Genomic DNA, 22,798 nt, shown 5'->3' with positions numbered 1-22,798 from the left:
CTAGGCCTGCATGTCAACTACAGCAAGTCTGTCTCTCAAACCCACTCAGAAGATCCACTTCCTAGGAGCTCTGCTAGACTCCGAGGTAGGAAAAGTGTTTCCTTCGGAGGAGAGACAGTTTTCGATAGCGCTCAAGTGCCAGCAAGTTCTTCGCCACAGGTCTCAGAAAGTGCGGAAGATAGCCTCACTCTTGGGGTCGATGGCTTCCTGCATCTTCTTGGTACCGAACGCCAGACTTCGAATGCGTCCTCTTCAGCAGGATCTGGAGGACAAATGGGACCAGCATTCAGATCGCTGGGACGATCCGATCACTTTGTCGGAGGTAGCTCAATCTTCCCTCCAGTGGTGGACAAAGAGACAGAACATGCAGGTGGGAGTTCTCTTCCATCAACCTCCTCCTACTCAAACGATCATCACAGACGCATCGTTGCAAGGCTGGGGGGCGCACATGGGTGCTCTACAAGTGCAGGGTCTGTGGTCTTCCAAAGAAAGCACTTATCACATCAACTTGCTGGAATTGAGAGCGGTCCACCTGGCTCTCAAAGCGTTCCTTCCCTCGCTTCAGGAGGAAATGGTTCTAGTATAGACGGACAACACCACCACGATGTACTATTTGAACAAGCAGGGAGGAACCCGCTCAAGGACTCTGTCTCTGGAAGCTCAGCGCATCTGGCATTGGCTTCTGGCTCGCAAGTTGTCTGTTCAAGCAGTCCACCTCCCAGGAGAGCAGAATGTGAGGGCGGACGCACTAAGTCGGCACTTCGAAGACAAAGAAGACTGGGTTCTCAACGGCGAAGTGCTAGACGACATTTTTCAGTCATGGGGTCGTCCTTCCATAGATCTCTTCGCGGACGACTTAAACAGCAAATGCGCAAGCCTCGCCTCAAGGTTCTATCGACCAGGAACAAGAGGGAATGCTCTTTTGATCGACTGGTCAGGGGAGTTTGTGTACGCCTTTCCACCCCTTCCTCTGATCCCGAAGGTGGTGAGCAAGCTGAACCACTTTTGCACAACATTGATCCTGATTGCCCCCAACTGGCCGAGGCAATGGTGGTACACGGACCTACTTCACCTGTCAGTGTCTCCTCACAAGAGGCTTCCATGCAGGCCGGACCTGTTATCGAAGATGAACGGGAGGATTCACCATCCCAACCTTCCGTCACTGAACTTGGCAGCATGGCTCCTGAGGTCATTCAGTACGGCCATCTAGGGCTGCCACAGGACTGCATGTCCATTCTGAGAGAAGCACGACGTCCTTCCACAAGACATTCTTATGCATGCAAGTGGAAGAGGTTCTATATGTGGTGCATGCAGAATGGTCACAATCCGGTGAAGAGTCAGGAAGAAGCAGTTCTTCCATACTTGTTGTACCTGGCTAAAGCAGGTTTGAAGTTTAACTCCATTAAGGTGCATTTAGCCGCTATAACGGCTTATAGGCGATAACCTTCACAGACTTCTTTTTTCCAGCTGCCAGCAGTAAAAGACTTCCTGCAAGGTCTGAAAAAGGTGTACCCTCCTGTACGGCCTCCTATGGCTGAGATACCCGCCACCCCCTCTCAACACAATCCCCAAGAATGGGAATACGGAAACATGTCTGAACTTTTGGAAAGCGGGAGGGAGTTACCCTCCCGGCCGTATTTATTAAAATATGAAACAAAATTAAAACATTAAAATAACAGTTTCATATCATGTACAATTTCATTTCCACATTACGATGTTTTGGCTGACCTTAACACATTTCTAATACAAAGGTTCTCCTAGCCGATACTAACATCCTACAAATGCATTTTTTAAATTGAAATTGTACATCCTAACGTTAAGGGCCAACGGCAAGGTCGTAACCGGTGTCAGATCCCTAAACCAGAACTCCCCCCTCACTTGTGAGGGGCAGCCGCACAGAGGACTGCACCTCATGGGCACATACCAATTTCCCTTTTCTTGACGGGGGCCCCAATTAACTCGACGCCATCTTATTGGTCGTCCGAGGACTCGTGTGAGGTGCCTAGAAGGTAGCGTAGACCCCCCTCCCCACCCCACACAACTTACCACATCTGCCGTCGCAGATGTCCTGGCCCCGGGAAATTCCCAGGAGGGGCCCGTAGCCCCTCCTATCCAGGGAGGGGCCTTGACCGCCTTCCCTTTCCTTTCGGCGTCCCATCCTTAGAAGGGACCGCCTCCCCGTTGAGGGGCCAATGGCCACCTCCCCCCGGGCGCTCCCATCCGTAATGGGTGACGCCCCCCCCTAGGGATCTTCCAATTACTGCTCACCGATCATGACCTTACCGCCACAGGCCGGATAGTTGACCGGCTATCCGGACCCCCCACAAAACTCCTACCTAAAGGTCATGTTGTAAACTCCTTAACCAGGCTACGAAGTCTCCTATGAGTAAAGAATTCCCCACCCGGGACAAATGGACCCCATCTTCTAGATACATATGGTCCCCCCTGATACACCCATGAGGAATCGAATGCAATGTACTTGTACGGAACAGTCTACCAAGCTTGTTATTTACCTTCTTCACAGAATGATTTATAGCAGACACTGAATTAGCCCCCCGCCACACTTTCCGTGGAATCATATGGGACCATGCAATCGTGCACCCTGGAACCCTTCTCGCCAACCAACTTACTGTGGATAGCATCGCCTCGAGAAGTAGTCGTCTACCAGTGGTCACCAAATCATTGCCCCCAAGATGCACTATGATTATAGATGGCGGTGACCCTGTCCGCCCCAACAAGCCCTCGAAAAAAGGTTGAAACTGGTCAATACAGAGCCCGCCCCTTCCGTAGAAGGTCACCCTATACCCGTATTCCCCAGCCATGTGAATCGTGTCACCTGCATTGAATACGTCCGCGGCACGCCTCACGTATGAGTGGCCCACGACCCACACCACTTTTTCCTCAGCCGGTGATCTTTGACCGCTGGTTCCCAGGTGTCGGGTCGACTGCACAGTCCGCCCCGCCTCTTAAGCGTGCGAAACTGTAAACCAAACAAAACAAGAAGCGTGAGTACATGATATCAGCTTCACAACATGTGCAACCGCACATACCTTTTGTAACAATTCGAGGACCAACGCCCCAACTGTTTCACCTTTTCAACACTCAGACCCCTGGCTGTAGCCTCTGTAGCAGCCCCTATCCGGAAGGAATGGGTCCCAAACTCGCCCGGGTTCAAGCCCGCGGCCGACATTGCCATTGCAAGCACCCGCTGGAACTGAAACCTCGTCAGTGGGGTGGCATCAGCGTGTCTCAGCAAGGTCCCCCCCCATGATGCCGCCCTCTGCGCCAAATATTCCTCAACGCATACGACAGGGCACATGGGAGATCCGGGAATCCGATGGACTACTATACTGTCCCCGATCGCACCCTGATCGGTCTTGGACCTGGCAAACGAGACAATCATCGTCTCCCCCTTAACTTGGATGTGCTCTCGGCACAGTCCCCCCCCCCGTATCCTGCTTGTTCTTTGCCACCAGTTCGCTTACCCGCATAGCCCCATGAAATGCTAGTGCAAAAGCGGCCCGGAATAACACTGTCTCTGACCGGGATGAACATGTCGCAGGGAGTACGGACAGTAACAGGGCCAACCTTTCCAGACCTATCGGCCGCCTTTCATCTACTCTGCGACCCTCAAGGTGTTGCCACCCACGCAGCGCTTTCTGTACTACCAAAGACGCTGTAGGGTCCTGGATACCATGAGCCCGTGCCATGAATGAAATGGCGGCCCGATGTCTCTGGGCCGTGGCTACCGATTTGCCTGCCTGATGTAATGACAGCAAAAACTTCACGACAAACTCCTCTTGGCCCCAAAGTTCCCTCGTAGCAGAACCCAAAAAGGACCAATAGGAACGGAACGCCCCTTCATATGCCTTCTTTGTCCTGGGTGCTAAACTCTCTCCCACGAGGTTTTGTAGTTCGGGGCACCGAGAGACCAGAGAGCTTCGGGAAATGGTGCCGCCACCGGGTCCGCTGTGGGCAGAAAACCCCAGAAGGCCTGCATACGGAAACGAGAAAGTGCATCAGCAGCCTGATTCAGCACCCCTGGCACATGTCTCGCCCTAAAGAGCACATTCAATTGCATACAGAGCAAGACAATTTCCTTGAGCAATCTCAGAATCCATTTGCATCGTGCAGCCTGACTATTGATACACTCAACCACGGTCATGTTATCAGACCAGAACACCACAGAGTGATCCCGAAACCCCTCAGGCCATGTTTTCAAGGCCACCAGAATAGGGGACAGTTCAAGAAAAGCAATGTTACTAGTAAGCCCACACTCGTGCCACCATGACGGCCACGTTTGAGCCGACCAGTGATTACCAAATATGGCGCCAAAGCCTATACTCCCCGCCGAATCTGTCCACAGCCCCAACTCCTCGGAGGACACCGCCGGCTTGTTCCAGACAACCCGACCATTGAAATCCGCCAGGAATGCCAACCAAATGCGCATGTCCTGGCGAATCTCTGCCGAGAGCCTCGTGCGGTGGTGCCCCTCTTTAAGACCGACCATGGCTTGTGCAATCGAGCGGGAAAAAGGGCGGGCCATTGGCATTACTCTAAGGGCAAAATTCAACTGACCCACAGTCTGCTGCAATTGACGCAAATTCACCTTAGTCTCCCTCATACATGTTTCAAGCGAGGCCCTGAATTTGCTCACCTTTTCTTTGGGCAACCGGAAGCAACCCTCTTCGGAATCGAGCTCAATTCCAAGAAACTCGAGCGAAGTTGATGGCCCCACAGTCTTACCTGGCGCCAATGGCACACCAAACTGACTCATCAAACCACAAAATTCTTTCAAAGCCTGTGCACATTCCGTGTCCCCGGCTGCCCCCAAGAACAGAAAATCGTCAAGATAATGCATAACATGCTGAAACCCCATTATTCTTGTGAATGCCCATTGCAAAAAACAACTGAATTTTTCAAAATAAGCACATGATATGGAGCAACCCATTGGCATACATTTATCCATGTAATAACGTCCCTGAAACATAAAACCAAGGAGACGCTGATCGTCTGGGTGTACCGGGAGCAACCGGAACGCTGACTCGATGTCTGATTTGGCCATCAGCGCTCCGGGCGCCAGGCGATTCAACATGGCGACGGCATCATCGAAAGATGCGTACCGCACCGAACACACCTCCGGGTCTATCGCATCGTTCACTGAAAGACCTCTCGGGCTGACAAGTTATGTATCCATCTAAACTCACCCGGGTCCTTCTTAGGGACCACTCCCAAGGGTGAACAGACCAAATTAGCAACTGGTGGCATGTCGAATGATCCGGCAACCCGACCCCGGGTCACCTCCCTCCCAATCTTCGCTTGTACCACCGCCGTATTCTGCAGGACCGATAGTTGGTTCCTACATTGTGCTTTACCCTGAAAATTCCCCACTGGGATGCGGAAATCATACGAAAAACCGTCTCTCAACACCCCAGCGGAGACATGATCCGGGTATTCATTGAGCCAAGGAATCATCGCCATGGTATCAACCGGGGTAGGTAAAGGCGCCCCTCGGACTATTTCAGACCTGTTTGGCGCTTCCCCTACCTCCGTTATCACCCGTTTTGGCTCTGCACATGGTCTCAGGATGCGAGGATTGCCCACACCCCCCACAATCGTGCCTAAACTTGCATGACCCCTGGGGCCTCGTACACTTTCCTCTGTTAAAATTCCAGCAGATGCCTTTTTTGCCTGTATTGCCACTCGACCTCGAGTGATGCTCATTACTTGAACCTGCCCGAAAGGGCGCCCCAGATGAATGGCGGGAAAACTCTCCCCCGCTTCCCCCCACCAAAGGTGCCTTTAACATGCCTGATTTCTCCATCTTTTGCCAAGAAATTGAGTCGTAACAATCCCATGTCAGAGATGTGTCGAACTCCTTGGCCTTCCGAAAAACAGTATCGTAACAAAACCACTGATTTCCCTCATATGACTGAGAATACTCCACAATACGTGTCTGGTACACAGGTAACTCGGCCAACATTTCAGGCCTTCGTTCCCCTATAATTGAAGTAAAAATGCCAAATGCTCTGCCCCAATTGCCTATGTTCTCATCGACCTTAAAAGCGGCCATCTTGGCGCGCCAAACACTCGGGTGCAAAAACTCTTTTTGACCCTTCACATGCTCGATCTCGTAATGATCAGTTAGCAAAGAAAACATGTTCACATATTTCTCAGCCCATATCCTCTCCTTGATTTCAATCGGAATATGCTGAGCCACTTTCTCCCTTCTCGAGGGTACAGACCCCTCCCCCGCAATCGGCAGTCGCTGCTTACCTGAGCTAGAGGCTGTAACCGTAGTCGCTGCCGAACTCGTGCCTGCCGCGGTTTCACCCACTGGAGCCTGCGGGGGAACAAAAGGACATGGTGCCTTTGCGGCCTCTCTTGACTGCCGCAACTGCCTCATTACAGCCCTGGCGTCATCCGCCGTGGTGCCTTCGCTATCTTTCCCCAACCACGCTGCCAGCTGTGCAGCCAACTCGGGAGGCATATCCTCCCCGTTCACAGGGGTGACTACAACAGGGATTGGTTGCCCCTCCTTCGGGACCGGGATCGGGGCTTCAGTCGGTGTATCGGGGAGCGCCGGCGGCGCCTCGGGAACCGGGGTCTCTCCCCCAGTTGCCCCCCTCTTGGACCTTCTACCTCTCCCGCTAGGGACTACTCCTGGCAATGCTGGTCCGACGACTCGCTTTGGGCCTCCTACGCCGTTCATTGCCGCCATCTGTTTCTTCATCTCGGCCATGTCTTTCACGAGCATGCGGAGCATCTGATCGGTACCGACCCGCTTTCCGACCTTCTTGCCCGGCATTCTCGAACGATGATTCTCTGAAAGAACAAAGGCAAAATTACAACGCTCAAAATTGACTCTTCGTTCCGTCTCGAGCTCACGTGCAGCGGGGAGGTGCAGGTTCAGAGCACAGGAACAAGAGGATGCTTCCATGGCTTGTTGCTCCTTTTATCCTCCTTCGGGCGGGCGTAAACCCGCCTCCACCCGCCTCCGGGGGCGTGGCTGGCGGCTTCGGTGTCTAGGACAACCCACTCTTGGGCGGGAAAAAGCGCGCCCCGGCTATGCCGCTTTGGGCATACCAGCCGAGACTCGCCTCCCGCCCAAGATGGCTTCCCGGGGGGATCGTGGTACTCTGCCATACGTTCGGGGGGACCGAGTGGTCGCCCCTTTCCATTCTCCTCCCTGGGAGCTGAACCTAGTACTATCAAAGTTGATGGGCCCTCCTTTTGAGCCCATTCATAAAGCTACTTTACAGCATATGTCCTGGAAAGCGGCTTTTTTGGTAGCGATTACGTCAGCCCGTAGGGTGAGCGAAATTCAGGCCCTCTGTACTAAAGAACCGTATACAGTGTTTCATTTGAACAGAGTGGTGCTCAGAACGCACCCTTCTTTCCTGCCAAAAGTGGTGTCAGATTTTCATGTCAATCAGTCTATCTCTTTACCCACTTTCTTTCCTAATCCCTCTACTCCAGCTGAGAGGGCGTTACACTCTTTGGACCTGAAAAGGGTTTTAAAGTTCTATCTGGACAGGTCCAAGTCTATTCGACATTCTGATCAATTGTTTATTAACTACGGATCGATCAGGACAGGTCATGCAGCATCGAAACGTTCCATTTCCAGGTGGATCGTTTCGTGTATCAAACTTGCTTACCAATTGGCGCAAAAACCTCTGGGGTGTACTCCTAAAGCGCATTCCACTAGAGGTAGAGCGGCCACGGCGGCTTACTTGCATGATGTGCCCATGTCTGAGATTTGTAAAGCGGCGACCTGGAGGTCTGTCCATACATTTACCAGACATTACTGTCTAGATTCTGACACGAGAGCAGATACCCAGGTGGGCCAGGCCTCCCTGAGGAATCTGTTTAACAGCTGAGTTATTTGGCTGTTATGGCTTGGTTGGGTCATGTACTTCTCATTTACCTGCAGGTGGTTGATGGGCTTGCTATTCTATTCAGTGCTTATGACTATTGATGAGGATCCCCTGGAAGAGAAGGATAAGTTACTTACCTGTAATCCTAGTTCTCTTCCAGGGGTATCCTCGTCAAAGTCATAAGCAACCCACCCGCCTCCCCAGGTAAATGAGATTTGGTACTATTTCAATCTTGTGGTTGAGCCCTGTCTTCAGGGTTATGCAAAGAACAACTGACCTAACTGTCGCCCCTGAGGCATGATGGGAAGCCTGGGGTCATGGCTGCCTTAAAGGCACGGTGCCAGTTTTTGTTGAAAATGGTTTCATTTTCTATGCTATTGGTTTTGCAATGCAGCCTGAGGGCTAACAATGTCTATTTACAAGCAATTTTCAGGATTTATGAGTGGTCTACTCATTAAAACACAAAGTTCAAAGGTTATTTGACCTAATGTGTTTTTTCTTTTGCTTCCTAACTAATTGCAGTGCATGTATATGTGTTTACATTGTTTTTAGCCTCAGTTATGGAGCTGCATTGGTGTGAGAAAAATAATACATGTACATATATATATGTGGAGCGAGATATATGTGTTTTTTACATATATATTTTTATATTGTTTCCGGGGTCCCGCACATGGGCGGGAATATTCAGTGCTTATGACTTTGATGAGGATACCCCTGGAAGAGAACTAGGATTACAGGTAAGTAACTTATCCTTCCCACAGTTCCTCATATCACATATACTTGCACTCCGTAAACACTGTGTCCACGAATTTATGCATATAATATAAAGTATCCTCTTTTTAACTAATATTCTCTGTCCTTCCTGAATACACAATGTTATTTCTGAATGAGTAAATTACTATGATCTTAAAGAGTCACAGTCACATACATATGTATAAATGCATATGCGCATATATATATATATATATATATATATATATATATATATGTGTGCGTGGAGGTAGGGGTAGAGAGGTAGAGACTAGTAGAGAGAGGTAGAGAGGTAGGGAGTAGAGCGTGAGTAATAGAGAGTAGAGAGTGAGTAGTAGAGAGTAGTAGAGGGTAAGTAGTAGTGAGTAGTAGAGAGTAGTCGAGTGAGTGAGTAGTTGAGTGAGTAGTTGAGTGAGTAGTTGAGTGAGTAGTTGAGTGAGTAGTTGAGAGTAGTAGAGTGAGAGGTAGTAGAGAGTTAGAGGTAGTAGAGAGTGAGAGGTAGTAGAGAGTGAGAGGTAGTAGAGAGTGAGTAGTAGAGATTGAGTAGTAGAGAGTGAGGACAGTGAGTAGTAGAGAGTGAGAGTAGTAGACAGTGAGAGAATACTAGAGAGTGAGTAGTAGAGAGTGAGTAGAGTAGTAGAGAGTGAGTAGAGTACTAGAGAGTGAGTAGAGTAGTAGAGAGTGAGAGAATAGTAGAGTAGTAGAGTGAGTAGTAGAGAGAGAATAGAGTAGTAGAGAGTGAGAGAATAGAGTAGTAGAGAGTGAGAGAATAGAGTAGTAGAGAGTGAGTAGTAGAGTGAGCAGTAGAGAGTGAGTAGTAGAGAGTGAGAGAATAGTAGAGTGTGAGATAATAGTAGAGTAGTTGAGAGTGAGATAATAGTAGAGTAGTAGAGTGAGAAGTAGAGAGGGAGTAGTAGAGAGGGAGTAGTAGAGGGGGAGTAGTAGAGGGGGAGTAGTAGAGGGGGAGTAGTAGAGGGGGAGTAGTAGAGGGGGAGTAGTAGAGGGGGAGTAGTAGAGGGGGAGTAGTAGAGGGGGAGTAGTAGAGGGGGAGTAGTAGAGGGGGAGTAGTAGAGAGTAGTAGAGAGTGAGTAGTAGAGAGTGAGTAGTAGAGAGTGAGTAGTAGAGAGTGAGTAGTAGAGAGGGAGTAGTAGAGAGGGAGTAGTAGAGAGTGAGTAATAAAGAGTAATTGAAACTACAAATCCCAATAGTCCGAGTAACTGTCCAAAAGCAGTCATTCCTTAGTGTTGACCAGGCCTAGATAGCAAGTCCCTCCTCTGTGTTCCTCCTCTTTCTTCGTGCGAACTACGCCAATCGTCTATTGTTCTTGCTTGGAACGATCATTCTCTAACAGGAAAAGCATAACAGTGGAAACGTTGTAAAACATCAAACACTTACACCTGCAAGAAGACGAAGGCACGTGAGTTATACATGACATCCAAAGACTTCAAGCTGGAAAACAAGTACTTACTGGCATACAGACTGGTTCACATCCGCAGGAAATATGGGAGGGATAATCCTCGCCTCCGTGTCCTTAATAGAATTGAAACTTACTGTTACTTAGCTAGGCAAATTTCGATTCTATGGATCAGATTATGCTTGTTCAAAGCTTACTCACGACCAAATGGGCAATATCCACCACAGGTTTGAAGTAAAACCTCTTCAACGTAGAATCTGAGGACCAATCAGCTGCCCGCATGAGGTCCTCAAACCGAGCACCTACAGAGAAAGCCTTCGAAGCCATGGCTCCCCTGGCCAAGTGAGCTCCAAACTGCTTAGTGTCAATGCCTGCTTCTTGCATGACCCAGCGCACCCACCTTGCTATGGTGGGGGAAGTGACTGCTTTGTGTGGCTTCCGCAAGGCAATTAACAGTTGTCTCTCACCCGGGGGTCGAATGTCCAAGGTAAGATCCTCATACGCCTTCAGGCACTGTACGACACACAACTTGGGAACGTCCACAAAGGCTGGGTAGGAAATAGAACGCGACCCAGACTTAGTACGGCGTCCCACTGTGAACGTCACCCCATCTTGTGAAAAAACCCTCGCTGAGACATCCAAAGCACGGACATCGGAAACTCTCAGACAAGATACCAAGCACAAAAGCATTGCCAATTTCGCTGAAAGCTCCTTCAGAGACAAGTAGGCATTGGGTTGCCAAGATAGAAAAAGGTTCAAAACCACATTAACGTCACACAGGACCGAGTAGCGGGGTTCAGGAGGTAAAGAAAGTCGAATACCTCGCAGGAGCCTGCACACCAACGGATGCTCCCCGAAGGGCTTCCTGTCTACCAGACGGGGCGCTGCCGAAATAGCAGAACATACAGCTTTAATTGTTCTGTACGCCAACCCATCTGACGCCAGTTCGCCCAGAAAATTCAAAATGGGAACGACTCCTGCGACCAAGGGATCCAAGTCCCGTCGAAGACACCAACGCACCCACTTGATTCAAGCGGATCTATAGCGCTTCGCAGTACTGGTCGCCCAAGCCTTGGACATGAGGTCCTCAGCCGATCTCAAAAGGCCCGGGAGCGACCAGCGTCGCCGGAAAGCCTCCATGCCATGAGGCGAATAGAGCCCTGAGCGATGAGATGATACGGCTCTAGGTACGGATTGAGTAGAAGCTGAGAAAGCTGGGGGAGTAGGATTGGAGAATCCCTAGGAAGTTCCAGAAGAACTGGAAACCAAACTTGGTACCTCCAAAGCGGCGTTATCATTACCAACTCAGCTAACTGACGGCGCATCTTTCCAGTTCTTACCACCATGGAGAATGGAGGAAAAGCATACGGCTGCTCCCGACTCCAGTCCTGAAGGAATGCATCTGTGGCCACCGTCTGAGGATCCGGCCTCCAACTGAAAAAACGCGGGAGCTGGTGGTCCAAGCGAGATGCAAACAGGTCCACCGAGAAAGGGCCCCATAGACCGTTTAGCCACTGAAAAACTTGAACATCCATCCGCCACTGGCTGGAGTCCCTCAGGTATCTGGAGTGCCAATCCGCCACCTGATTGGCCTTGCCCGGTTAGTGCTCCGCTGTCACAGATATGTGATGGGTCAGGCAGTAGTCCCAGAAGTCCTTCGCCAAGTTCGCCAGGGCTCTGGACCGTGGTCCTCCCAAATGGTTGACATAGCGGATCGGGGACATGTTTTCCATCCTTTCAAGGACACAGGACCTCGCGGAGACTTTGGTCCAGCAACGTACGGCAAAGGAGCCCGCCAGAAGCTCTAAACAGTCAAAAAGACATAAAATCCTTCAAAGAACTTCGAGAATATCAAGAATAGGGTGACATTGATAAGAACTAATGCAAATACAGAGTAAATTCTGGTAAAGAAGTGCAGGTTTTATTCTTTCGGTACAAATTAAAACATTTCATGATATTAAAAAACAATATTAAAAACAGGCATGGGTATCAATGAACATAATGGTATACAAATAAATTCAAGATTTTTTTTTAAAAAAACGGGTACATAACAAGAATAGAAGATTTTAAGTCGACGCGGCATTTCGGTTTTCTTTATTAGACGCCTTCTTCAGGACCGATTCTAAAAAGTTATTTAAAAAACATGAGATTACCCACTGTTAATTGATTTTTACATTACACACATTTAAAAGCCTCATTTTCTTTTCCTACCAGTTAACTCTCTGTCACCTAGACTTTATAGATTTATACAATTTAAGTAGAAAACATAATATAGTGTTTATCTACAAACAACTTTCTTAAAACCATGGTATTTTGATTCCATATTTGTACAAATTATGTGTGTCTCAAAACTGCCACACTACATAATGTCAATGGTTATTGCTCCAAGTTTACACTAGTGCCCCTCATCATTGTACAGTTACAAAGGTCTATATCAATTGTGGAGAGAGTTGGAAGAGGGGACTCGTATGTAAGATATCCCTGCCAGTAACTTTTATCTTTTTACAACTGGCGATTTAGGGACAGCTCTAGTAATTTAACCAGTTAGAAGGTGTCTAATAAAGAAAACCGAAACGCTGCGTCGACTTAAAATCTTTGATTCTTGTTATGTACCTGTTTTTTAAAAAATGTTCTTGAATTTATTTGTACAAGGTGTATATCAAATACTAACTGAATATTGCTGCCAAGTCTGGACTAGATCGCCCAAGACTCATACATATACAGAATTGTCCGTTTGGACAACAGGTCCTGTGGATCTGTAAACGTGGGACATCCCTTGTTTCCATATGGGACAGCCACCAAGCCATCTCTGCCTTGGCCTCTTCCGTGAGAGGAACCACTTGATCGTAGGCCATACCTTTCCTGAGATGATGGGCTTTTAAACGCTGGAGCGCCCGGTAATGAAGGGGTCCCGGAAAGATTGCCTGAATGGACGAGGAAAGAAGCCCCACAACTCTGGCAATTTGCCTTAGGGAGGTCTGGGTCTTGGCAAAAGTCTGTCGCAGTACGTGGTGGATCTTCGCCATCTTCCTAGTTGGTAGGCTCAATGAACATTGGACCGAATCTACGACAAAACCCAGGAAAATTACCTGCTGACACGGTTCGAGAACCGACTTGTTGCTGTTGATAATGAAACCTAGCCCTTGTAAAAGGGAGATGGCCTGCCGCAATTGAAGGTGCAGTCTTTCGGGACATTGGGCCATCAACAGGATATTGTCTGGATAGACAATATTCCGAATCCCCCGGCCCGCTGGAACTCTATCACCGGATGCAACACTTTCGTGAAACACCACGGGCCGAGGAAAGCCCGAATGGAAGGGCGGTGAACTCGAAAACTTGTCCTCCCCAGTGAAACTGGAGGAAACTACGATGAGGGGGATGGATGGGTATCACCAGATAAGCATCCTTCAGATCTAACCGCACCATCCAGTCGTGTGGCAGAAGGACATCCCGGAGGAGGTGAATACCCTCCATCTTGAAATGCCGATAAACCAACCATCCGTTGAAATCCTTCAGGTTGACCACCGGTCGCTTGCCCCCGTCAGTCTTCTCCACCAAGAAAATGTTGCTGAGGAAGCCCGAGGGCCGAACAGCGCCTTTGCGGAGCCAGTCCGCGACTTCCTTGTCGATCAACTTGGCATCGGCCACTGAATAATCTATGGGACGCGGGGTTCCTGACTGTCTTGGATACTCGTAAAACTCTACGTGAAATCCGCGGACCATTTGTAAAATCCACGCGTCCGACGTAAGTGCCTCCCATGCACCCCGAAAGGCCGCTAATTGACCTCCAATTTGTACCTAAATGCTGGGCTAACACTCACAGTTGTTGTTGTTGCCTGCGTTGGACTTGAATCCACGGCCTCTGAAACGTTGCCCTCTCGTTGGGTAAAAGTTGGTATAATTGGCTGAGGAGTTATACTGGCCTCGCTCTGAGCCTTGCCCTCTATTGCCGGCATTCTGACCGCCGCGGCCCGGTGTGCGGCCCCTACCACGCCCGGCCCCCTGGGAGAAACGTTGCTGAAAGACCTTTTTAGGTCTCGCCTTTTCCATTCCGAAGGAATGGGAAATGGCGAGAATTCAAGTGCTCAAAATACTCGTGAAACCACGGGTTTTTTCGTGCGGTTTTCTTCGAGTTCACGTGGCCACAGGCACGCGCTTTTGGGCCATAAACTCTCACGGCCATCTGTTCCTCAGCTCCAGCACCTCCCCTCTCTCTCCCCGCGCACAGCCTTACTTGGATTTCTCCTCCCCCCTCCCCAGCCAGCCTCCCCCAGGCCGTGTTCCCTCCCCTGCTACCCCATCCTCACTCATCCCTCGCACCCCCTCCTCCTTCAGGCCCCCACCATTTGCTCAGGACATTGATTGTTTGCATTTGCGATATTTATTTGTTGTAAGGAACATGTTTATTTAGGGGTTTTGAGTTGCTTGATTTAAACGTGCATACAGCTTGCCTTGCGGGCTTTAGCAGTGATCTGCATTTTTTTTTTTAACTTTAACATTTTGCTGCTTCTCTCAATTTAGGTAATGTGTATTCCACAGATGCGGTAAACCTAAAGATAACAATCTTTAGTAGAAGGCTGATTTTTGCTTCATTAGCGGTTGCGTCTTCACTGTTAGGAACGGACCATGTTTTTCTCTTGTGAAGGAATTGTGCTTTATTTTGAGAAATATTTTCTGTTTCCTGGCTAGATCTGCTTTTAATTCTGATGGAAGGACCTTTTTCCCTGTTTGCAACGGACGTGTTTTTTTCTTCCAAAGGGCTTTGCTTTATTTTACAATTTTGTTTTGTGTTCTTTGGCTTACATTGTTTTTATTTCAGATGGAAGGGATTTTATTTTCCTGTCTGTACATAAATGAAGTGCACGCAACGTATTCAGCACACCGTGTTCAATGACCCCAACATAGTTAATACAGAAAGTCTCCTAACCCCACTCCCCTGCGTTCCCACCAGCCCCCACCATGTGTTTTCCTGTTGATTCCTTTCAGAGACAACTTTTTTCGATTCAACAAAACACAGGCATGCTTCTGAGAAGGACGATCGCAGTCTTTATAGCTTTTCACAACTACAAAGCATTCTACCTGTTCCCGCTGCTACACCCTTTTTGTTTTTCTAATTTACTATTGTTGCAACCAAAGGTTCCTAAGTTTCGTTGCAAAGTTAATTTAGTATTCAAATGCTTTTAGGCTATAGGACCTTCTACTGTGCTTACACCTTCAATTTTTTTAAAGAAAAAAACGCTACAAGAGTCAATTTGCAGTCCCTGAACATGGTTAAACAGCCTTCCTCTAACCTCCAACCCCCATGCCTCCCGCCCCACCCGTATGCGAGCACTTTCTAATGGGAACATTTACTAATACATGGTCACGGTGCAATAAAAAACACAGATGCTTCTTTCAACACTGATAACAATCTTTACTGCGTGGCAGATTTACAACGGATTGTACCATCTCCTCCTACTTCGCCAATGCACTGTTTCTCTGGTCAAACCCTCTCTGGTCCGTCTCAAACATAAAACAAGCATTGGCATAGCCAATAGGTCTCGCATTTACGCGAGTTTGAGCTATTGGCATTGTAAATGACAATGGCTTTTAGTTTTCTTTTCATATTTATGTTTTAATAACGAAGGCAGTCCTTGCATCATGGTGCCCATCCATGGTGTTGCTGGCCCTGGCATAACGCTAATAATGTGTTGCAAAAGGTGGACATTTATGTCCACTTGCCACCCTTGCAAGAGTGTTGGGCCTGGAATAATGGTGGCAAAGCCTGGGGTACCATGTGCAACTACGGTGTCAGTTCCAGCAAAAACGCAAGCAGTGCTATAAAGGCGGTAATTTGAGGCCTAAATTGAGAACTTTGATGGTGCCAATTCTAATTATTATGATAATCCTGCCATAATCATGGTAATTATTGCCATATTTTGGGAATCTGTGGCCTCAGATTGTGATACTTGGGCATATAACACAAAATGTACCCGTGTGTGGCTGTGGTACATGTAGATGCTTGATGAAAATGATAAACTGATGTGTGTAACTGACAAAGCTATTAATTTTGCTATTTTCAAAACCAACACATAAATTAAAAAAGTGTCATTTACAATACCAATCGCTCCAACTTTCCTAATGCGAAAAGTTAAAAGTATGGGCATTGTAAATCACAAAACAAAAAAATAAAATGTAATTTAGAAAACCAATAGCTCAAACTTTCCTACTGCGAGACCTATTGGCAACGCCAGTGCTTGTTGATGTTAGTTTGGGCCTTATTTAGGGAAGTGAACGTCGATACAAATGTTCCCCGTTCCTTTATAAAAGGCTCTCCAAAGAGGCCCCCCTGGGCCACAGCCCCTGCCTCCGAAGAGGCCAAGTCTCCCAACTTCAGGTCCAATTTGATTAAGAGGGACCTACGGCATTCCATCGATCAGGCGCAGTTGGCGTTGCCTAAAAAGACAACCACCCTCTTCGCTCAATTCGAGAGAACCTCCCGTGAGATGGCGGCGCCCGAAACCTTCGCCTCTTCCGCCATGTCCAGAATTTTAGTTATAGGCCCAACCGCGTCTAACAATTTTATCTTGGCAAGACCGCCAAGAGCGGTCTATGACCTTACGCGGGTCCTTGATGAATTTCGCCATGAAAGTAGCCATCTTGGGATCAAGGTCTGGTGTGATCGCCACCTTCCCCTCCAGCGTGGGCCTAGGGCATTCACCCCGCAGGCATCCTCTTGCTTCCTTCTCAATGGGCTTGCGGAGCCGGCTTGCCACAAACTTCACCACCTTGTCCCCAGGTGTCCAGGCCGCGAAACACAGATCGATGATCTTGTCCGGTTCCAGCATGCCCAAACTGTCCTGGGGTAACTCCGCAGCAGAAATCGACAGACGCCAAGACCGCACAGACTTCCCATCTTCGTCCGAGTCAGGGGAATCCACACCTGGGAAAGGAGGAGCGGTACCTGAGGCCACCGAAGGGTCGGGAACCGAGGGTGGCGCATTGGTGGCGGCGGTCGTCTTCGTCAAAAAAGCGTCGCACAGACGCTCAAAGACGCCTCTGTCCACCCCCTGAACAGCCCCAGGGACCCCCTCCCTGCAATGCCTCTTCGGGGCCGGGGGTCCTCTCCCGAGGGATCCAAAAGCTCTGCAGGTGCCCCCAAGTGAGCTTGTGCAAGCTTAGCGCATTCCTCCACGATACGGGCCGACAGGCGATCCTCCATGGGACCCACTACCTCAGTGACGCAGTGGTAAATGGAAGAATCCACTGCTTGGAAAAACTTGTCATCATTGAGGTAGGAGTGAGAAGCATCCTCCTCATAATATTCTTCCTGGTCCATGACCGTCCCGCGCAAGCACCCAGGCCTCAGGAATATAAATGAAGGGCAAGGGCAATGGCCTTAAAACTATGGGTCTGCGCCTAAGTTATGAGCAAACCGCAGGACTGCAATTTTGTTTGGGGCCAAAACAACAGGCAATCAAGGGGGCACCACACCTCAGGAGCGCGCAGACCCTCTGACCAACAGACCGGGTCACAAGCCCCCGCTCAGCCACACCAGTTACCAGCGCGGTGCCAAACTTGCCCTCGGGCGCTCAACGCAATCTCTGCCGCAATACTGACCACTCGCGGGGTGTTCACCAGCAATCACGGGCTAGTACCGACCCGAAAACCGGGTATAAGATAACGGCTGGGGCAAGGCTCTTGACGAGACGCAGCTCCACAGCGCGGTTCCTCTATGTGAGGAAAACCCCCCGCGCTGCGGAGCAACGAGACGCCACAGCGCCCCCTGGCGGACGTTTATGCACCGCACTCAACCGGGAGAATGGCGTCGGGAACGAAAACGTTCCTGCGATGAAAACGGGGCTCTGTCAAGGCAAAATACCATTAAGGTAACACAGCAAACCCCACAACTCGCTCCCCTCCCTCTGGGGTCCCCTACAGGGAAACACACAGATAAAACAGGAGAGCAATGAAAAATGACTTAACTGGCTGCGTGAGCAGCGAAGAAAGAGAAGGAACACAGAGGAGGGACTTGCTATCTAGCCCTGGTCAACACTAAGGAAGGACTGCACTTGGACAGTTACTCGGACTATTGGGATTTGTAGGTTCAACGAAATGGAATATGTTATCTTGTTTTGGTGATAAAAGAAAAGATATTTTTTTCGATAAAGCTTTTCTGAGGCTGCTGTGAGAACAGTTTTAATAAAATGCGGAGAAAAAAAAGCATAATCTGAGCCTCCGGTCCTGCCATAGAATCTATTGTAAGTCTGGCCCTGCGACATCACGAGTGAAAGTTCAAACCCCCCATGGATGGGCTAAGTAGCCTCTGCGTTCCCGTTGCCCTCTGAAAGACAACATATTGTGGCAATATTGTGGCTTTAAAGTCCCTCAGCAGTTTAGTGCAAAGAAACCTACAAGGTGTATGTTGTGCTTTATAAATTAACACAACTTAAATATAAACTGTCATTAGCATCACTAAACTATCCTTTAAGGGTTGGACACTGGTTATATCTATAATCAAACTCATGATTTACTCCCAAAATGTTTGGTTGTTGGGCCAGTCCTTCCTTATGTGGTGCTGTCATATCCAAATGCCACTAGAATGAGTTTGACAGCAGATGATATACAAAGGTTACTTACTGTTTTCGAAGTGCTCTGCTATTCATACAAGACTTTGCTCTTGTGTCCATATATGCAACTCTCTAATACTGCCACATAGGGGTCAACAACATGTGCATGGCATACAGTAAGGTCTAATTACACATTTATTAATTAATTAAATCGTATTTCGTTTTTTAGCCACACCAGTCTCACTCTTGACCAGACCTTGTAGAGCGCAGAAGGAGGTAGGTAAGCACATGTGTAGAGAAAGAAATGGCAATGGACTAGTATATTCACTTTCCTGTGTTTTGAGTAACAGTACCTTGCCGATTTTCATTCACTTCAAAGTTCTTTAGTGCTCTGTAACCATGCCGAATTCAAGAAGCTATAGAAGATTTGCGTAATGGAATTGCAGCGGACCATGCTCAAATTATGTGTAAACTGCACAAATTTCTTTGAGCTCCTAATGTACAGACTGTCTTTGCCACACAGCACCTCGCATGATGTGCATCGGTCCATTGTCCCTTAGCTAGGTTCATGCTATACGAACACCAATACATTCAATGGTGTGGCATGATCTATCCATTATCCGCACTCGCATTCCGCTGTTAGTGTCATTGAACTTAGAATTCTGTTTAGGATTGATAAGTCTTTACATAGCTTCTCGTATAAGTACGTTGCTTCTACATTAAAAAGTTTCAGAATTACACAGTATGCATTACCTTAAAGATGTAATGAAAGGGTGGTTCTCCCTACTTTGCATAATATATGGAGGAACGTTTTGGGGGAAAGGTAGGTTTCACGGCATCATTAATGGAGCAGATGTCGTCTCAGCCAAAGGACTCGTTTTATTACTTTAATGCACATTTACACCTGCTGCAGTGAGTTTTTAATTAACCAAATAAAGTTTTGTTTCTAATAGAAAAGCTGTGGTTCAGCCATCTTATTAGCTTGTTGGCTAACATGTTTTTGTTTTGTTTATTCATAGATGGGTCCCCCTATAGTGTATTGTCCACAATGCCTTCCGATTCCGAAAGCAGCAGCTCCCTAAGCAGCATTGGTGAGTGAGGCAAAACTTCATGCAGTCAAACCGTGAAATTGTATCCCTGTGAACAAAATATAGTAAGAAAAAATTGCCATTTAGACTCTTAACAAAACTAAATTCATAACCAACAGGCCATCATTTTCAAGGTGTCCCGTGTGCAAAATGTGTATGCCTACGTTTTTATGGCCTTTTATATTATATAGAAAATCTTTGGGAGCACCACTCCTGAGGTCCGTAAATGCAAGCATTTATTTAATGTTTACTATTTTAGAGAGAGATCGGCTTCAGAACGTATGGTATTTGGACGTTGGTCACCAGTGTCTACCTATTGCATTATACATTCAATAGTTTTGTGTAAATCTTGGAGGTACACTTCATCTTTCTGGGATGAGGAACGTTTGGCTCCACTAGTCTCTCGACAAATATGACTTTTCTGAATCTCATCCCTATTTACGTATATACTGTCTAACTCTAAACCAAAAAAGGTATAAAAAAAATGTCATTTCGTAATTATCAGCATAGGCCATAAAAGCACTAAGTATAAACAAACCATGAACACATCATGAGACAGTTGGGTATAACAAGCATTGGCATAGCCAATAGGTCTCGCCTTGGTGATCTCATACATTTTTATCCAGACCTACTGTCTTTGTCGTTGTCTTAACAGGTTATGTTGAGTTGAAGCTGTTCCAGTGTTACTACAGAGCCTGCAGTGGCAAAGACCTGAAACTGGAACAGGTTCCAGATGTTGCCAGGCATTGATTGCTTTGTGATTGAAGGGGGTTGGCAGCCTTGCAGAGTGGGACGGTCAGCGCCAGTAAAGGAGGTATGGCCTGGATCAGGCCCCTTTGCCAGCTGGAGCACCTTCAGTCAGCTCCGGTACATAGCCATTAGTAGCAAGGATTATGGGACTTGTAGTTTTGATTTTCAGCTATAAGGATGGGCTTCCGTGTCTCTTTGCTATTTGCTGAACAAGGAGTTGTTGAGAGGAATACTGATAGTATAGATTCTGATGGCAAACTTAAATGGGCGGATTTAAACATGACACAAAGAAACCAAAGGCTAGAGGAAACTTGTTCAGCTCAACTCAAGCGACAACAGGGGCGTTGCACTCAATCAAACCGCAAGCACAAAAAATGAAAACCAGCGTCAAAATAAAAAACGAGAACTAGCGCTAAGGCATGAACAGTGGCATTAAGGTACGAGCTAGCATGTAGCAGCACACTGTCAGCGAGTTTGTTTTGGTTGTTGGAATTGTGGCCCTCGCCCTGAGCAGTAGTGTCTGTTGAGGAGGGGGCAGGGGGTATTGATTGATTGATGTAAAGTGCTAGACTGTCAGAAGATTAACTGCCTGAATGTGCTCCCTCGAACAGGCAGATCTGTATCTTGACTGCGGGGACAGCAAGCACAGCTCGAAATAAGTAAACACAGCACACAATAGAAATGGGAAAAGCGTCTGGGAGCCAGCAGTCCCTCCACTCCTATTGGCCCAGGCACCGCCTGCCATGTCTGAAAAAGTGACCATCTGAGAAAGTGACTAGGGATGTTTCAACGAGACGGGCACTTCTAAGGCAATGAAATTACTATAACACACATTTTCCCATTTAAGAGAGAATGCCCCTGTTTTCATGGCAGTAGCGGTGACTTTCTCTGCACGTTTAACGTTTTCCTGAAGTTCAGAAGGCACATACAGTTCTCCCTTATTCTGAAACACAATCTGCGGCCCGGGTGCCCTTGCACGCTGGCATGTGCCATGTGCACAAGATGTGTTAAACGACAGCACCTGTCAGCAGAGCGCAGACACTACCCTTTGCGCCGTCTGCACTTCTGCCAGTCCCAGTGCAGGCCACCGACAACACATGGAGCTGGTACTGAGTCACCCTTTAACCGCGGCCCACGGTCACAGCTGGGCCCCCAGCCACCAATGATGTCACTTGAAAACAAGGCACCTTTGGTGAACGTTGTTTGGAAAGTAATGGCAAGTGGAGGCAGACAGAAATCGAGAGAGGGGCATAATACAAGAAGATACAAACTGTTAACACGAAGATAACGCAAACACGGCTTTGAGGCTCACTCCATGTACAGCGTTTACCCTGCAGGAGCAAGCAGAGACACCATCTGTTTCCATAGCGCGAGCATGATAATTGAAAACAGATGGTGCCTCTGCTCGCTCCCGCAAGGCAAACGCCATACATGCACAAGGGCTCATTGGAAACAGTGCAGAACATGCATGATTTTCCACAAAAACCTGGAGTAATTCCAAGAGGTCACTCCAAAGCAGTGCTTGCGCGCTGCGTAGGCGAGACCTAAAAAGGGACACTCCAAGCACGATAAAAAATTAGCACTACAGATCCAGAATATGTAGACATTATTTTCCTAATGCAAATACATGATATCATATTAAGCTAAATGGCTGGGGATTCCATAGCATAAGAAATGGATTAAAAAAATGGTTTCCTCAAAAAAGCAAAAAATGCAAAGTGCTTCACGTCGACACGGTATTGCCGTTATATTCCTCTGTTTTATATTGAGAAAGGTAACAAGGTGGTGTATGTTGCTCAGCCATAGTCTTGTCAGAACAAAGCGGTGTTGTGCTTCCATCACCCATATTAAATAAGGTTGAAAACCTATATGTATAGTGTTGTAGATGTATGGTACCACAGTTTGTCTGTCTCATCGACAGAGGCTTTCTTCCTTACCCCGCTTCCTGAAAAGCAGCCTTCATTGCTGAGTTTTCCAGCGTCCAGAGGTTGAATGACTTCATCTTTTCATCAGTTGGGATACCATCATATCAGTTTGCGAAGTCCTCCATCCATCTGCAAGGATTACCACCTAACCTTCCCATCTCTCCTTCTGGACCACCCTCCTTCCACAAGGACGTGCTTACTGGTCAACGTCCCAATTTTAGAGGCGGTAGTTCTTGCCTGGCTGCACAAAGAGAGCACTTTGAAGTGAAACCACTTGAAGAAAGTGACTATTCCATTTACTTTCGGGTTCCCAAGGAGGGTGGCGGTCTGAGACACATGCTTGACCTCTGCCTCTTGAACCTGTGTGTTTGGCAGAACAAGTTGAACATGTTATCCTTAAACCAAGTCCTGATGGCCATCAATGCAGGGGATTGGCTATCATCGT

The 22,798-nt window shown here is 47.9% G+C and overlaps 1 protein-coding gene across 8 annotated transcripts in view; it reads left to right on the top strand.

Moving 5' to 3' along the window:
* DLG5 (discs large MAGUK scaffold protein 5) overlaps positions 1-22,798 on the top strand; it is a 1,254,082-nt gene that overhangs the window by 45,151 nt on the left and 1,186,133 nt on the right. For 4 of the 8 annotated variants that reach the window (XM_086922103.1, XM_086922109.1, XM_086922108.1 and 1 more), the window contains exon 2: positions 19,610-19,681. The exons of the other annotated variants lie outside the window; for them this stretch is intronic. In XM_086922103.1, the coding sequence (XP_086778229.1) occupies positions 19,610-19,681 (72 nt within the window). The remainder of the gene's footprint in view (positions 1-19,609; positions 19,682-22,798) is intronic. 8 annotated transcript variants of the gene reach the window in all.

This window comes from Lissotriton vulgaris, chromosome 5, assembly GCF_964263255.1.
Source record: "Lissotriton vulgaris chromosome 5, aLisVul1.2, whole genome shotgun sequence".
NCBI classification, from domain to species: domain Eukaryota; kingdom Metazoa; phylum Chordata; class Amphibia; order Caudata; family Salamandridae; genus Lissotriton; species Lissotriton vulgaris.
The sequence above is the reverse complement of the archived record's forward strand: the minus strand, read 5'-3'. Positions and strand labels throughout refer to the sequence as shown.